The sequence below is a fragment of the Herpailurus yagouaroundi genome, unplaced genomic scaffold (assembly GCF_014898765.1).
Source record: "Herpailurus yagouaroundi ecotype Mexico unplaced genomic scaffold, PumYag 29, whole genome shotgun sequence".
In the NCBI taxonomy this organism is placed as follows: Eukaryota; Metazoa; Chordata; class Mammalia; order Carnivora; family Felidae; genus Herpailurus; species Herpailurus yagouaroundi.
Window position 1 is genome coordinate 62,715,888 of NW_024412377.1, and position 14,718 is coordinate 62,730,605.

Here is a 14,718-nt window from a genome sequence, read left to right on the forward strand (position 1 = left end):
TCCAGTAGCCGTTGTCCTCCCCAGCTTCCTTGCCCGCCCCCTCGAGCAGTCCCCTCTCCACACAACAGCCTAGCAGTCTCACCTCTCTGCTCTAAACCTCCAGTAATGTCCCTCTCCCTCGGAGTAAATTAGTTAAGGAAGAAACAAGCAGCAACCATGGGATCTCCTCCCCACCTGCCACCCCCTCGCGGCTCCAGCTCTGCTCTCATTTGCTTCCACCTCCCCTACTTGCTCACACCCTCCCAGCTGGCTTCCTTGCTGTTTCTCAGCCACGCCAGCCAGCACATTCCCACCTCGGGGTCTTTGCACTTGTCGTTAGCCCTGCCTGGAGCGCTCTTCCCGCCTGGAACGAGATACCCTCGTGGCTCACTCCCTTCGCCCCGACTCAGAAGTCACTCATCAAAGAGGCCCTCCGTGGAAGTGCTAATGCTTCGTTCTTCCCTGCTTCTTTGGCTACGTTTTTCTCTGTAATGCATCCCACCAGGTAGAGTAGGTTTTCCTTGTTGCTAACTTTGCTTCACCCCCGCCCCCGGAATGCCCATTCCATCAGAGTGGGGGCCTCATCCCCCTTGGTAACTGGTTGCATTCCCAGTGCCTAGCATATACGAGGTGCTCACTGAACATTTGTTAAATGAATGAATGATTTAAGTCCCTTAAGTTTTTTTTTTTTTTCTTATGCAGGACCTTGGCTTCATTTCTTATACTTTCTTCTGTGGATCTGTGGCTTCTGTTTGGAGGGGGGCCTCCAGCTTCCCAGCATGGCTGTCTACCTCCTTGACTGGGGCGCCCCTCCCCACAGGCTTGGGGAGGGGAGCCACGGCTTGCCTGCCTCATCATCGCCTCTCCCTCTTCATTTTCCCCAGTCCTCACTCCCACTAGGCTCAGCATTAATGAAAGCCCAGCAACGTGCCCAGAGCACAGTGAACCCTGTGGGTGGGTGTGGGACGACTAGTCCCTGCAGTGGATTCTCGCTCCCTGGAAGGCTGTTCTTCTCCCACGTCTACAGACCATTGTGTGCTAGGGGTTGCCTGCAATTTATAAGCACTTGCCACGAAAATTGTACTCAGCTGCTGTTGTGAATGAGCAGCAGAGACTCGTGCAGTAATTACCCACCCCACCATCTCCCAGGCTTCCAGAGTCTCGCAGGAACTGCCCCTGGGATGGAGGACAGGTGGGAGGGATGAAGCTCCCACCTCAATACTAAGCCACCTGGGTCTGTGGCCAGCAACCAGCTCCTTTGAAAAGAGACCTTCCCAAGATTCTCCAGGTCCTCTGGGCAAAATTCCCTTAGAGATGAATCTTGAAAGGTGCATGTTCTAGAAAAGCTAACCTTGTTTATAAAGAATGCCTTCATTTTCTGTGGGTAAATGGGAGGGGAAGTCACAGCATCCTGGCTTGGGTTTCCTTTGGAACCTCAGTATTCTGATCATGTTATCACACTGTGCCAGGCAGTATTCTAGGAACTTCATCCTCATGACCTTGTAGCAGCTGTGTGGGTCAAACAATGTTCCCATTTTACAGGCAAGGAAACAGGCTAAAGAAGTGACAAGATCTAGTGCATGTCACACAGCCAGGAAGTGCTTAGAGAGCTGGGATTCCAGGCTGCACTCTATATTGCCTTTTATTCTATTGTCAGGGGAATGACCCCAAGCCTACCTTCTTTCTATTGCCTTTTCTGCCTTGCTTTTGAACCAAATTTGCACAGAGAAAATCAGCCAGACCCCCACTACTCCCCTAAGAACCCAAGGCCCCAGTTGCCTTTGGAAGGACTCTACAGCCCAAAAGTGGCCCTTGGAGGAAGCTTCTAGATTTGGAGATTTGATAGGGACAGAGAAGTCACCTGACCCCAGCCTGGTTGTTGTGACAAATTCATTGGTGTTGGCCCTACTGGGAATGAAACAGCTCTGAAAAGGTTTTCACTACACACACACACACACACACACACACACACACACACACACACTAAGCCTCGGTTTGCTCATCTGTGGAGTGGGTATTGTGACATTGTGTGATAGTCATAGGTAGGCTGGCGGTAGCTGGAACCTTCCCAAAGTTTATCAATTACCAGTCTAATGAAGATAGACTTTAAAATGGCAATGATTATTAAAAGTCGAATTGGGGCCGTGAAAGTTCTGAGAGGCCCTAACCCTGCTGCCTGTCTCTTCCCGCAGACCCGAGCCCGCCGGCACGCCTCCTGGCCACCCGCCCATGCTGTGGCCCAGGGCCGGAACGGCGCCCGGTCCTAGGCGAAGCGCCCCGCTTCCACGCGCAGGCCAAGGGCAAGAACGTGCGACTAGATGGCCACTCGCGGCGGGCCACCCGGCGTAACAGCTTCTGCAATGGCGTCACGTTCACGCAGCGGCCCATCCGACTGTACGAGCAGGTGCGGCTGCGCCTGGTGGCAGTGCGCCCGGGTTGGAGCGGTGCACTGCGCTTTGGCTTCACGGCACACGACCCGTCGCTCATGAGCGCCCAGGACATCCCCAAGTACGCCTGCCCCGACCTTGTCACGCGACCTGGCTACTGGGCCAAGGCGCTGCCCGAGAACCTGGCGCTGCGTGACACCGTGCTGGCCTACTGGGCAGACCGTCACGGCCGCGTGTTCTACAGCGTCAACGACGGCGAGCCGGTGCTCTTCCACTGTGGCGTGGCCGTGGGCGGCCCGCTCTGGGCGCTCATCGACGTCTATGGCATCACGGATGAGGTGCAGCTCCTCGGTAGGTCACGGTCTGGACCAAGCAGTAATTCTGTGTGCATGGATGTGTATTTCTTTCATACTCACAAACACGAAGGGCTTACTTTGCCAAGCCTTGTTCTAAGCAGTTGCCGCATTTTCACTCTTATTTTTTTTATTTTTTAATTTTTTTTTACCACAACCCACCATCCTCATTTTACAGATGGGAAAACTGAGGCACAGAGAGGTTAAATAACTTGAGTTGCAAAGCCAGGACTGGAACCCACACGGGTTGGGTCCAGAGTCCATGTCCTGGTCCAGGTTCATTCAGACCCCTTCATCAGATACTTGCGCATTTACTCATTTTTTTTTACCCATTCCTTTGCTAATTCCTTCTCTCCCTGTTCATTTGCTCACTCAGTCATTCACTCACTTATGCATGTGTTTGCTCGCTCACTCATGCATTCAGTCATTAGCACATCCACTTACTCAGCAATCAAATTTATGGCCCAGTCCTCGCACATCTACAGTGTCCACTGCCAGGGGCTCAAGGTCCACCGGGGAGGCAGGCAGACAAGACAGGCTAGGCCTGACTCTAACAGAGGAGGCAGCCACTAATGCTGAAATCTGGTGGTGAGAATTCCTGGGCGTAGAAACCCTTACCTTGAAACTTTTTTTTTTCTTTTAAAATGATTTAAAAGTCCCATAATGTCAAAGTAACCATTTTAAAGTGCACAATTCAGTGGCATTCAGTTGGTAACCATCACCTCTAGTTCCAAAACATTTTCATCACCCCAAAGGAGACCCATATCCTCATTCTCCCCTACCTCCAGCCCCTGGAGACCACTGACCTGCTATTTGTGACCTTAGCTCTTGAACTCACAGGTTACATGTGAGCCAGCCCAGCCTGGATTTCTGGGGCAGTACAGGGAGATCAGTTTGCTCAGAGAATCTGGACGTAGCCCTATGTGTCATTTACTTGCAGGGAATACACAGATCTCAAGTTTGAGTTTTGAGAGACTTATACACCTGCCCATAACCCAAGAAAGTTCCCCTCCTTTGGAAGCAGCCTGTGTTCTGATTTTTTACCACAGATTAGTTGCACTTATTCTGGAACTTCATATAAATGGAATCATACAGTGTATATGCATTTCTAGCTGGCTTCTTCATCAAAGCACAGTATTTTTGAGAATCATCTATGTTGTTGCCATGTAAATCAGTAGTTTGTTCCTTTTTAAGTGCTGAGTAGTATTCTGTGGTATAGATGTACCCTGGTTGGTATATCTGAATGTCTGGGCTGTTTCTGGGTTTTCTGCCTTACACCTTGAAGGAACACTCCAGCCCGGGCTCCTTGGCCACCACTGCCACCCATACCACCACTGGGCAAGGAGGGAAAATGCATGCATTGCGGCTGTGCCCTCCTTCCAAAGAAGGAGGAAGGCAGCAGAACTTCTGAGGATAGGGTTGAGGGGTGCCTGGGTGGCTCAGTTGGTTGTGTCCGACCATTGATTTCAGCTCAGGTCATGATCTCATGGTTCATGAGATGAAGCCCCACATCGGGCTCTGCTGATAGCAAGGAGTCTGCTTGGGATTCTCTCTCTCTCTGCTCTTCACCTGCTTGTGTGTGCGTGAGCGCTCTCTCTCTCAAAATAAATAAATAACCTTAAAGAAAAAAAAAAAAAGAGGAGAGGGTTGGGAGTCACACAGACCTCTGTTTTATACCTGGCTCTCAACTTGCCAGCTGTGTGGGCTTGGCCAAGTGACTGAACCTCTATGTACCTCAGTTTCATCCATAAAATGGGTTCATGGTAGCACCACCTCATGGCATTGTTGGCAGGGTGACACGATATATGAAAGGGATACAGCACAGTGCCTGGCACATAGAAGATACTTAAGAAATAACATCTAAGAAATCAGAATCTCTGCCCATTTGCATGTAGGAGGAAGCACATGTCTGAATTTCATGCTTAGGCAGACCAGACTATGAATAGCTAACCACCCTGTAAGCTGGGACCTTACTTGGGCATTTTAACCATATTCCCCCACACTCTTTTCCATGGAAGGTTCTGCATTTCACCTCCAGGAGACGTAGATTTCTAAAGCCTCCTAGATCTGTCACTCTTTTTTGGAGTTTTTTATTCCTACAGAGCAGAGAAACAATCACTCCTCATTCACCTGCTCCCTCACATAGCCCATGTGTTGAGGTAACAGCCAAGAAATCGCAGCCACCCCATAACCAATGCAAATGGCTTGGGGTTTTTTGAAAATACAAACTGGAAGCAGCCTTTGGTGACTTAGTGAATCTGAATAAACCTGTGAGGAGTCATGGACTCTTTCCCCATTCGCCTAGCAAACTTTTATTGAGCCCCTCCAATGCCTCAACCCCCATGGAGGAAAAGGAGAGAGCCCCCCTGGAACACTGGTATAACGTGGCAGACGTGAGTCAGTTTCCTTATCTTCAGGTAGGGCCTGAGATGTGCTGGCTGATAGGAAGCACCTGTAGTACAGGTGCCCCAGGACCAGGTTCACAAGTGAGATTCAAAGGAATTCCATCTGAGTGATAGGAGTCCAGGTGGATTTCATGTTTTTATACCTCTATGAGTTACCTTTAAAAATACATATATACGTGTGTGAAGAGCTTATGGTGCTTTTACAATCAGAAAGGGAAATAAAGTTCTTTTTCTTTCAGAAGGTTATAGGAGATAATGGGGAAGTTTCTGGCATGTGATCAAGGCTGAATGTTTCCTTCCCAGGGGAAGAGCACATTGACATTGGGTACATCTGGGTAAAGGGATTATGGGTGATTTCCACCCCCCCCCCCACCAAAGTTACCAATGACTCATGATCAGAAAAAAAAAGTTATAATGAAAATAAGCTAAGCTTTCATGATTTTTTATGGCTTGAGCTCAGGCAACAGGTACCCTACTGTTGCCAGCATGAGGAAAGGTAACATGAGAACCACAGAAATTCCACCATAAAGGGGATCTCCCTCTCCCAATTCTTGGGCGAACTGGGCTTTCTAATGGTGGTGTCTAAGGTAACAAGTAGATAAACACAAGGGAGCCAGTGTTTGTGTAATCCAGAACTCTCTGATTTCCTTTTCCTCACAAGGAATAAGGAGGTGACATAGTTCCTTTAGAGACTGTCAGCTGTAAAACTCCAGAATAGAGATCCCCTCCCCCCTCCCTCACAAGATTGAAAACGAACAAATGAAAGTGTCATTAAGGTTGTCAAATTGAGCAAATAAAAATACAGGACACCTCATTACATTTGAATTTCAGAACAATAATTTTTTAGTGCAAGTATGTCCCATGCAATATTTGGGACATACTTAAAAAAGAATGTTTTTCTGAAATTTGAATGTCCCTGGGCATCCTGTATTTTATCTGGCAGCCCTCATCTGAGAAGCATCCTCCCGGTCTTGTGAGGTAGGGAGACCCTTTATTTGCCCTGGAACTTGACCTAAAGTGAAATAAAAACCTTCATAGGCTTCACATAGTTCTCTTACTTGATGGAATTATGTTCCTAGCCCAGCTTCTTCCTGCAAGGATGGGCGGGGGGGGGCGGGGAGGGTCCAACTGCAGCAGAGAAAGCTACATCTATGTGACCAGACCCTGGTGTGCCTACTCTCTTGACATTCTCTTTCCTCAAGACAGGGTGATTTAGTCCTTTTAGGTAAAGAATTCAGGACTCAGAGAAGGGAAGTGACTTGCCTAAAACAACCAAGCTCGTGAGCGGCAGAGCCAGGATTAGAACCCAGGTGCATCCATCTCTTTGGTTCAGGGGTTCTCAGCTGTGGCTGCACATGGTGATCACCAGGGGCACTCTGAAAACCCCACCTATCAGCGTGCACCAGACCAATTCAATCAGAACCTGTGGGAGTGGCCCCAGGCATCTAGATTTCTTAAGGCTCTGGTTGTGATCACAAAGTTCTTCAGACGTGCCAGTTCAAGGCATGGTGTCATCACTGGACCACGAAAGCCCCTTATCTTGTTTCTTTTCTGCTTCATGCCCAGCTGCCATTCTATACTCCCGTTCACCCCATCCCCTGCCCAGACAGGCACCACTCTGGTGTTCAGTATAAGCCCTTGGATGTATCTTTAAAAAACACATATAGTTTCATATGTATATATGGATGGGACTGTACTAAGAATCTTACTTTTTTTTTTTTCCACTTGCCCCATTTTCAGATTTATCTGTGCTGCTATCTGGTCCCTTGTTCCCTAGCAGCTTCCACACTGATGGACTAGGTGCCACCAGCTACCCCCATCCCTCCCCACCCCCAAGCAAACTACACTGCAGTACCTTCTCCCACAGGGCTGCATTGTGGCCCTAGGGTTTACCAAAATTCCCCAGGGGACAGACCAGGATGGCCTTGCTAGATCTGGAGCAGTCCCATCCTGAGAACCTGTGATTTCTCTCCTCCTCCGAGCCAAAGAGAAGGGGCTGAGCCCAGGCAAGTGACTTTCTGTTGAATTTAGTAGTTCTTAGACCCATGAGAGGAAGGTTTGGCCAGGTTTCCCCCTCCCTCCCCTGGCTCCTCTGAGAAGCTCTTTCCTGGAGCTCTGGAATTAGGCCCCATGCTGTCCTGAGGCAGCTCTGTCCCTCTTTTAGACACCTCAGTAGTGGTCACTGTCACAGCCCCTTTGTCCTTCCTCTGCCCAGTGGTGGAAGGCTGTGGCAGACCAAATAAGCAACATCAGTCTAAAGCCATGGCATTGAAGGCTGTGTTGTCAGAAATCTTAGTTGTAAGTGGCAAAAACCAGTTCAATCTTGCTTAAGGAAAACAAGATGTCTCATGACTGAAAATGCAGGGGAACACCTGCCTGTAAGCCTGGCTTGATGCAGGAACCCAATGAACAGCACCTGAAATACTGGCCTGCCTTTATTTCTTGCCCTCCTATCATCTTTGTTAGCATCATTCTCAGCTGAGCTCTCCTTTGGGGACCAGAGGGGGGTGGGGGTGGGCAGGACACCAGCAGCTTCAGTACCATGTCCCATCATATTAATAAATCCAGCAGGAGAGCTGCTCTCCCAAAGGTCTAGCTAAAGTTCAAGGTTTAGACTCCTTGCTCTCCATGGCCAGAAGGATGGGATAGAGTGGCCAAGTTAAGGCCTCCTTCTCAAGGTAATCTGTGGAAGTGGGAGGTGGGTGTGAGGCAGTTCCCTCAGAAAAGCTGGGTGCTGGAACCAGAAACAACAGCTCTGTATAGGCCTTGTAGGGGAGTAATTTACCCTTGAAAGCCTTGAGCCCCGTCTGCCAGCTTTACCTGGGTGTTATCTTCCAGTCCTCATAAGAACACTATGAGGCAGGAAGTAGCATCACCCCCCATTTGCAGATCAGCATGGATGGATAATTTGGCCAATGTCACCTAACAGTTGGTGGTACTAGAGTTGGTGTTTATGGTTTATTAGTGTTATGAACAAAGTGTTTGACAAGGACTTGCATTTATGGATCCAGATGCAGGGCCTAGAGATCAACTGTACCACCCCATGCTTCAAGTGACGAAACTGAGGCCTAGAGAGAGGCAGGGACTTGCCTAAGGTCACCCAGCTGATAAGTGGTCATGATAGGGAAGGGGGTTGGGCTCAAGACCCTGGGAGTTGCCTCAGCACGGGCCCTGTGAGCACCCCACATCATGCAGGAGGGACTGGCTGCAGGTGGCTACATCCAGAGCCTCACTGGGGAACAGCACGAAGTAATTGGCTTTTACAGTTAATATTTTCTTTCTAAACAGTCCAGGCCAGCACCCACCTCCCTGCCCCAATAGTAAGGCATTTGCCTGGCAAGGTGGCCTGAAGGATTGTCCTTTCCGAGTCTGGGGTGAGATCTTCAGTCTGTGGCCATTGGCATATCCTATTAGGGACTCCTGAAAGTCTACTCTGTGCCAGGCACAGTGCCAAGCACACTGTTATACCACAGATCTACCATTAACTTTCCCCACAGGCCTATGAGACAGGGGTGAGGGTCCTTACATTGCAGATGGAAACTGAGGTCACATCCAGGACTGGCCAGGGTCCAACAGGTCTGTCTCTCTGGTTCAGTCTTCTTTGCTTGGAAAAGATTGAGTTCAGTGGCCCACACACCTGGCATTCACACCCTTTTTTGTTAAACCCCAACACCCCTGCCTTGCTGCCTGCCCTCCTGTGGCCAAGACTCAAAGAGCTCTGCTCCTGTATCCTCCTGCCTGTTTGGGGACATTGCTCCTATCATTTGTCCCTTTCTCCAGCCTCACTTTCTCTCTCGCCATAGGATTATTCCCATGAGCACACAAAAGAGGTCCAGTAGTTTCCATTAAAAACAAAATAAAACAAAAAAACGCCCTTGACACTCTCTTCCACCAGCTACTTTCTCATTTCTCTGCTCTTCAGAGCAAAATTTTCTTAAAAATATCTATATGCCACCCTCTCCACTTCCCTCTTCAGCTCATCCTAGTGATCTGTATTTAATTTTAAACGTTTAGTGTGAAATTTAAAATGCAAATAGAGGTCCACTTTCTTTAATGTACAAAGTAGGAGTAGAACCAGTAGTAAAGTATACATTTGTTTACACCATTTACATATATATATATGCTCAGATATAATATAGTTTTCCACATTAATTTTACTATTCAAACAATAGAAAGTGGGTAGCAATTTAGGAAGTATGAAAGGGATAAACCTCAGAAAGACTTTTCTACCATGTTTATTCTACGCTGTGTATGGCTGTGTGCTCACTTCTCCACTGCACAGAATTCAGCTGTGTATAAAACTGAACCCAATCAGAAGCTGAAGGAGACAAGAAATGATGGGTCGATAGCCTGATGCACTGTCATACAATTCAGACGATGGTACAGCTACCAGCTTGTAATTTTTAGGCACTGCAAACAAGGCTTTCTCTTGAAGTTGAACCAAAACCAACTTGGGTTCTGCAGGCTCTAATATGTACAGGGAAAAAATCGATGCTGAGGAGGTTCAAAATTTGGTCTCTACCAGTTACCAATGCAGTCAGCAATCACCCAATCTGGCAGGACTCCATCTTGATGACCAGTATCTCTGTCAGCATTTTAGTCCTCCAATGTCATCTTCTGGGTTAAGTTCACCACCAGACACTTTGAAGAAGGTTGCTCCCAACTGTAACAGTGGCAAGTGGGGTGGCCGGTGCTCAGGTACCACCTCGCAACGATTTTATCCAATTCCTCCCTCATGCACTGAAATCTGGCTGCCGCCAAGCTGTCCTCACCATTTCACCACACTTGAGCCTGCCAGCTCTCTGACGGCTCCACGCTGCCAGATCCACAGCTCAGCCCCGTCCTCTTTCCCGGCCTTTCACTTTCAGCACAGGTGATCTCTCCCAGCCTCTCTCACCTGCTTGTGCCTCCTGGCTTCACAAGCCCCCAGTTTTACTCCTGCCTCCCTGGCTGCTCCTCCTTGGCTTCCTTTCTGGCTCCTTCCTTGCTTGTCTCCATATGCTGAGAGCCCCAGGGTTCTATCATCAGCTTTCTTCTCTATCATGTAATACAACACGCATGTAGAAAAGTGTAAAAACGTCTCTGGAGTTTAACAAACCATCCTAAAGCAAGACCATTTCTCCACCTACCCTCTTTCTCCAATGATTCGAGCCCATCACTGGGGCCTTGAATCCCGTCTTTAGGCTGCTGGTGCCCAGGTCCATATTCCCAGCCCTGACGCCTCCCCTGAAGTCCGGACTTCCTTCTGCCTACTCACATCTCCTCCTGGCATCCAAAAGGCATCCCACACTGAACACATTCAGGCAGCCATCCCCACTGTCAGTGAAGGGCACCAGCCACTTGGCTGATTGGTCCAAAACCTCATGAGACATCCTTGATTCCTCTTTTCCTTGCCCTGCATCCATTCTGTCAGCATGTCCTGGCTCTTCTGCCTCTAGTGCATGTCCTGAATCAGTTCTTTGGAGACAATGAAGTGACTGATGGATGGTTCCTTCTGTCTCTAACTCTTCTAGCCTTCCTTCATTTTCGTCTTCACACAAAGATGGGGTTTCTCTTGGGACATAAATTCTGCTTTACGTCCAGCCCCAGACATATTTGAGCCCAGAGAGCTAGAGAAAGAAAAGAAAGGCAAGAACCCAGCTTTCTCCCAGGTCCAGGGAGAGTGGGAGGTTGGGGAGCCAATCCGAGTCACCCCAGTCTCCCTGTGCCTGGCCTGGGACTGCTGCTCCGTGGATGTTTGGGGAAGGGGCAGAACGGTTGGACTCTTCCCCTCGGGGGTCACATTAGGCCCCCTGGGGACTGCAACTCCAAGAGCCACTTGTCCTGAGGCTGAGTCCACGTGCTGGCAGCTCAAAGAGCTAAACAAGAACAGCTGAACTTTGGAAGCAGTACTGCTAGTGGTCATGGGGTCTGGTTTTGGAGTCACGTAGCCTGAGATGGAATCTCATTATTGGGATCACCCCTGGCTGTGTGACCTTGACTAATTCACTCCACCTCTCAGAGCCTCCCACTGTGAAAAGTGTCCGTCTTACAGAGCTGTGTGGGATAATGGGGAGGATTGATGAGGATAATGCATGGAGTTGCATCTGGTAGATTGTGTCTCAAAAAAATGGCTGTGTATATTTTCATCAGACCCAGAGAGCGGGTCACAGGTTAGAAATCTTGATAAGCTCCCTTGGTGGCCTTTAGATACTGTGGCATTTCTGCCTGTCACCAGCTGGTTCTCCACAGAGAATCTCTTGAGAGATGGATTGTCAAGTGTCAGGCCTAGGCCAGCACTGTGCTATCTTGGGACTGTCTCACTCAGAGACGCCTGGTGGGGACAAAGCTCCTTGCATACATTGAGGAGACCCAACCTTCTCTGAAGGGCTGCTGTGTGCCAGGTACCAGGCTGAATGCTGTCATGTAGGTTGTCACCCCAGCCTCACAGACTAAGCTTTCACCTCAGAGATGCTGTTCCTTCACACAATTTATTCCTTCTGTCTGCAATGGCTACACCCCACTTCCTAGGCCTTCAGGCCTTCACTCCATCATCACCGTCAGGGAGGTCTGTTCTGACCCTTTCTCAGGCCTCACTTCTGATCAAGTCTCCCTTGTACACAGTCTCAAAGAACCCCAGTTCTGTCACTCCCCGGTTGCATGACGTGGGGTAGCTCACTCTGCATCTCAGAGTCTGCGTTTACCTCACTGAAACATGCCCATTTTACAGAGCCATGGAGGACAGTGGCTCTTAGTAGCATTCATCACAGTTTGTACTTACACGGTTTCGTGCCTAAAGTCTGTCTCTCCCACTGGACTAGCAGCTCCACCGGCACAGGAGCCATGCCTGCTTCTTCACGGCTCTTCACTCAGTGCCCAGCACAGCATCTGGCACATGGCAAGTACTCTATACATTTTGGTCAAAAAATGCTGAAGAAATAATGATAATAATTAACATGTTTTGAGCACTTACTTTGTGCCATGTTCTGTGCTACACCCTTTATTTAAAAAAATTTTTTTCTAATGTTTATTCATTTTTTTGAGACACAGACTGAGGGTACAAGCAGGAGAGAGGCAGAGAGAGAATGAAACACAGAGTCCGAAGCAGGCTCCAGGCTCTGAGCTGGCAGCACAGAGCCCAACCCAGGGCTCGAACCCACAAACTGTGAGATCATGACCTGAGCCCAAGTCGGCTGCTTAACCGACTGAGCCACCCAGGCGCCCCTGTGCTACACTCCTTATAAAAGCATCTGCTTTAATCTCTGTAACAACAGAGACCAGGATTAATCCATTTTAAGCTGAAGAAGCTGAGGCTCTGAGAGGTTAAGTGACTTACCTCAAGTCACATAGCCAGGAAAGGCTGAAGCCAGGACTTGAACCATCTCCACAGGCCATGCTCTTAATCAGACTATTGCACTGAAGGATGGGCTCCTATGTGGAGCTGTCAGGGGCAAGGAGGAGGAGCACTGGAGTGGAGGACGAAGCAAACATTGGCAAGGACACAGGCCCAGGGCCTGCCACAGCCAATGCCTTTAGGCTTAGCCTAGCAGGATGGGTGGGGCAGAGTCCTGGGAAAGCGTATCACATCCCACACCCAGAGGCTCTGCCAGAAGTTGACGTCTACACCAGAAACATCCACTATCTAAAATACCTTTTCAAAAAAATACTTTAGATTTTCACATATGCCTTTGTTTTACTGATTACAAAACCAATACATGTTCATTAGAGAAAAAATCTAATGAAACATCTACAAACTTTATAAAAAGCAAATTTCCATCCAGAGATAACCAGCATCAGATTGTTATGTATATCCTTTCTGTACTTTTTCTATGCACCCTATACATACATTTCCCACACAGTTAGAATCAAATAATATATTCACTTTTAGATCTTCTTTTGTTCACTTAATGTTATATAATGGGTGTTTTGCCACACTAATAATTGAAAACAATTTTTTAAAATACAGGTTTTCTGGTGATAAAACTTTGTGGTATACATATTTATCGTAGAAGTATTAGTTAACACACCAGTAGGCTACACAAACAGGTCTATGAACCATGGTCTGAACTTGGATGGCTAGTTTATAAAACCTGTAGATTTTTACAGGTGGGGTAGGGAGTAACATAACAGATTCTCACTAGGGGCTATGGCATGCTTTTTGAAAAATCATCTTCATTATTATGACTTAATTTTATATTTGGAAAACTAAAGAGAAAGAAATCCTTTTTTCCATGATGTAAACTACAGAATGGTAACATTTAACAAATCTTAGCCAGAGGGGGCTGGTTAGAGAAGTTTGAAAAACACTTTTTCTTGCTTTACCTACTATGGTTAATGAGAAGATTTTTATCACTAAAACAAGAACTTCACAATACTTTAATGACTGTTTCTTTCTTCTCCTGATTTGTTATTCAGAGTGGTCATCCGTGTCTTTCAGAGACCTCATTCATTCATTTATTCATCCAATAAACAGTGAAGGTTCTTTGCCCAGCAATCTGCTGAGCCTTGACAACGTGTTGGTGAACAGACAGGCAAGGGCTCCCATTCTAGTTGGGGAGACCATCAACAAGTAATTTACCAAAGTATAAAGACCTGTATTACCTAAACGAAACACTACTTTTGTTCCTTTTACTTAACTATGTAATATGTAGTATCGTGAACATTTTTCCCTATCACTAAAAATTATTCAAAAATATTTTCAGGACTTTGACTTAAAACTCTTAAGTTTTCTGTCCTATAAAATGAGGCCATCTCTTACACATTCCATGTTTGTGCACCACCTAGGCATTGGGCTCCGTGCTGCCTTCTTTCAGAGTCAGCATGTGCTGAAGAGCCAGGGTTCTTGTTGTGGCTTTGCCACAGTTGCTGTGTGACCCTTGGTCACATTCCTTAACCCCTCTGTGCCTCACCTCCCTTCTTTGCTAGATGGCTGGTAATAACGGAACATACCTCACAGGCTGTATGAGGACTGAGATAACACGTGAAAGGAGCTTAAAGTAGCACCTGTCACAAATGGCCACAAATAAAGAGCAAAAGCATTCACTTTTTCTTGGAGCTTATGTTCTAGTTGGGGAGGCCGACAATACAGGGGTTTCAGATTTTCCAAAATGTGAAAACCTCTGGAATGCGGCAAGGAAGGAGGGAGGAATAAAAAAGAGCGAAGAAGGGAGGGAGAAAAAAGGGAGGAGGAAAGAAGGGGAAAACGGAGGAAGGGCTGTATCTGCCCATCCCAAAGTCAGAAGGGTTATGCGTAATCAGATTCCATGCACCTGTGGTTCTTAAGTCAGTACACACGTGAACTAGAAAAGTGAGGGGCTGTGCGGGGCGGGGGGGGGACCGAGGCCTGTGGGGGGGGGGGGGGGGGGGACTCCCCGCTGACGGCCCGCACCCTCCCCGCCCCCCTTCCGCCCTGGCGCAGAGAGCGCGTTCGCCGACACGCTGACGCCCGCGCGCCTCAGCCAGGCCCGCTTCAGCGCCTGCCTGCCGCCCAGCAGCCACGACGCCGCCAACTTCGACAACAACGAGCTCGAGAACAACCAAGTGGTGGCCAAGCTGGGCCACCTGGCGCTGGGCCGCGCCCCGGGCCCGCCGCCCGCCGACGCCTCGGCCGCCGCC

At 48.3% G+C, this 14,718-nt stretch overlaps 1 protein-coding gene across 1 annotated transcript in view; it reads left to right on the forward strand.

Moving 5' to 3' along the window:
* Positions 1–14,718, forward strand: part of NEURL1B (neuralized E3 ubiquitin protein ligase 1B) — a 38,852-nt gene that overhangs the window by 15,823 nt on the left and 8,311 nt on the right. Inside the window, exons 3-4 of the mRNA XM_040492843.1 lie at positions 2,172–2,717; positions 14,522–14,716. Of these exons, the coding sequence (XP_040348777.1) occupies positions 2,172–2,717; positions 14,522–14,716 (741 nt within the window). The remainder of the gene's footprint in view (positions 1–2,171; positions 2,718–14,521; positions 14,717–14,718) is intronic.